The 2,644-nt window shown below is 48.6% G+C and overlaps 1 protein-coding gene across 5 annotated transcripts in view; it reads left to right on the plus strand.

The window, feature by feature from the left end:
• IL4R (interleukin 4 receptor) overlaps positions 1–2,644 on the plus strand; it is a 40,299-nt gene that overhangs the window by 23,577 nt on the left and 14,078 nt on the right. For all 5 annotated transcript variants that reach the window (XM_015591172.2, XM_015591173.2, XM_006914047.3 and 2 more), the window contains one exon: positions 1,222–1,373. In XM_015591172.2, the coding sequence (XP_015446658.1) occupies positions 1,222–1,373 (152 nt within the window). The remainder of the gene's footprint in view (positions 1–1,221; positions 1,374–2,644) is intronic.

Below are 2,644 nucleotides of genomic sequence, written 5' to 3' on the forward strand. Positions count from 1 at the left end.
TTCTGGGTCTGTCCTTCCATCTTTGAAATGGGGTTGGGTTCATCAGTACATCAGGCCCCCTTCAACTCAGATATTTCAAACCCCTGAATTTAAGTGCCCCAATTGGGGTGTCGAGTTCAGCCATGTTTGATGGGAGACATGCTTGCTGCAGATCAAAGACTTAACCAGGGAACCATCCTTGCTGCCTCTGTGGACTGCTCAGCTGCACTTCTTCAGACAGTCTAGACTTTGGAAGGCCGACCTTATCCTGGTACACCCAGAGTCCCCGCAGGCATTCCCCATCCTGAATTTAAGTGCCCCAATTGGGGTGTCGAGTTCAGCCATGTTTGATGGGAGACATGCTTGCTGCAGATCAAAGACTTAACCAGGGAACCATCCTTGCTGCCTCTGTGGACTGCTCAGCTGCACTTCTTCAGACAGTCTAGACTTTGGAAGGCCGACCTTATCCTGGTACACCCAGAGTCCCCGCAGGCATTCCCCATGAGCTGACTGGGGTGTAATGACAGGAGTTTAAAACATCGTTTATTGCTGTGTGACCTTGGGCAAGTCACATTACCTCTCTGAGCCTCAGTTTCCATAAGAGAGTTATTATCCCCTTTTTTCAATTGAATAAACTGTAGTACAGAGCAGGCAAGTAACCTGCCTATGGTCACACAGTTGCTAAACAGCAGAGGTTGTCTGTCACGGGTCTCTCACAGAGCTCACAGCCTTCACCACTCCATCAGCAGTTTCTGAAGGGCTTACTCTTCCTGCTGGTCATCGGGGGGTTATGGAAATTGAACCATGAACACACTCATGAATTAAAATAATTCTTACATGTATATATTGATTTTAATGCATTTTCTATCCTTGTGATCTCAGTGATATGATTGCTTGAAAAGAGACTGATTTTTTAAACACATAAATCAAAAAAAGAAGCAAAATACTCTGTGAGTAATATAGTACACAGATGTGGCCCAGAGTGTGAAGGACAAAAGTGAAACAGCCGAAGTTTGGCTTACTTTGTCTTATACATTTTGCATTCATTGTAGAAAGGTAGTTAATAACCCCTAGCGCTAAGTAGAATTGTAGCAACATTAGAATGAGTATTATGATTCTCGGTATGAGTCTGACTCTACGTGGTATGTTACAAATGTGTACGGAGGTGATGTTGACTAAAAATCTCAAGAGCCCATGATCTGCGGGCCAGAAAAGCCCTCACCAGATTCTGCTTCTCTGCAGTGAAACCCAGAGCCCCTGAAAACCTCACAGTTCACAGCGACGTCTCCCACATGTGGCAGCTGACTTGGAGCAACCCATACCCTTCTGACAGTTTCCTGTACTCCAAACTCTTCTACCTGGTCAACATTTCAAATGAGGATGACCCCACAGAGGTGAGTGGGCACTGCAGAGGTTCTGCACCACCTCTTGGGACTCAGACGGGTGGAGACCCAGGCCCTAGGGTGCGAGATGGGGAGGATGGCTAGGCCAACAGCAACCCTGGGGACCTAGAGTTCCAGCTTCTGCCCTGGCTATGTGCTGGGCTGGTCCCTTCACCCGTCGGGCCCCGATGCTCAGTGTACAGTGAAGGGAAGTTATTTCTGGGCCCTGTTCCTCATCTGTAAAGGAAGGCTCTGGGCCATGTCTGTTTCCCAGAGGCCAGGACATTGGGATTTTCGGTGGTACCTCAGCAACACAGTTACATGACTGAGCCCCACAGTGAGACAGTCACTGTGAGTCAGCTCCCTCCCAGCCCTGACCGGTCAAGGAGCTGCCAGATTTACTAATTCTTCTTTTTGACAGAGAGAGGAGGCTTCAGTCTTAGAGCTTTCCCCCAGAAAGTTCAGCCACTATTAATGCTGCTGCTAGGTTCTCACTGCATTTACTTTTATGTGACAGTCGTGGCATCTGATACTTGCTTTTCAATCAGCTATGATAACAGGTTCCTTTTTAAATAAGTTTATTGACATTTTTAAAAGGGAGAGCTGATTTATAGGAAACTATCAAGTAACTAATAGCAGGAGCTGTACACAATGATGGCTTGGCCCCCCTCTATTTTAGTTGCAGGTGAGGGTGGAGGTCACTTCCTGCCACCCATGTTTTCCCCTCAAACATTCCCATCGGAAGGACATCTGAACACCATGGGCCTCGGTGTCCCACAGAACTGAGTTCCAGTACCTGCCCTGCCACTTGTCTGCTGTTTGATCTTGAGTATGTTGCTTAACCTCCTTGTGCTTCAGCTTCCTCATCTGTAACATGGGAATAACGAGATTACCACCCCCTAGGGCTGTTGTAAGCAAGAACTGTGTGATATAGACAAGCTCCCATGCTTGGCACTAAGAATGTCATAAACATCGTCTTCCTTTTCTCCTGAGTGCCATCGGCCTTAGAAATCCCCGTCTGCCTTGTCCTCCCACGCCTTGGTCTGTAACTCACTCGGTCATAGCTGTCGAGGGCTTGCGCTGAGCCATGCCTCGTTTCCTGGACTCAGGCTGGCCTGGCCTCGGCTGCCAGGGCGCAGGCCCCCAGACACATGAAGCTTTCATGTCAGCTTCTTGTTGCTGCTGCTTCTCTTCCTGGCCAAGCCAGGGAGGTGGTGGGTACTGATTTACGCCTCTCCGGTGTGGTTTCTCCCTTGGCCCTGGGCCAGGATGTAGCATAGGAG

This window comes from Pteropus alecto, unplaced genomic scaffold, assembly GCF_000325575.1.
Source record: "Pteropus alecto unplaced genomic scaffold, ASM32557v1 scaffold44, whole genome shotgun sequence".
NCBI classification, from domain to species: Eukaryota; Metazoa; Chordata; class Mammalia; order Chiroptera; family Pteropodidae; genus Pteropus; species Pteropus alecto.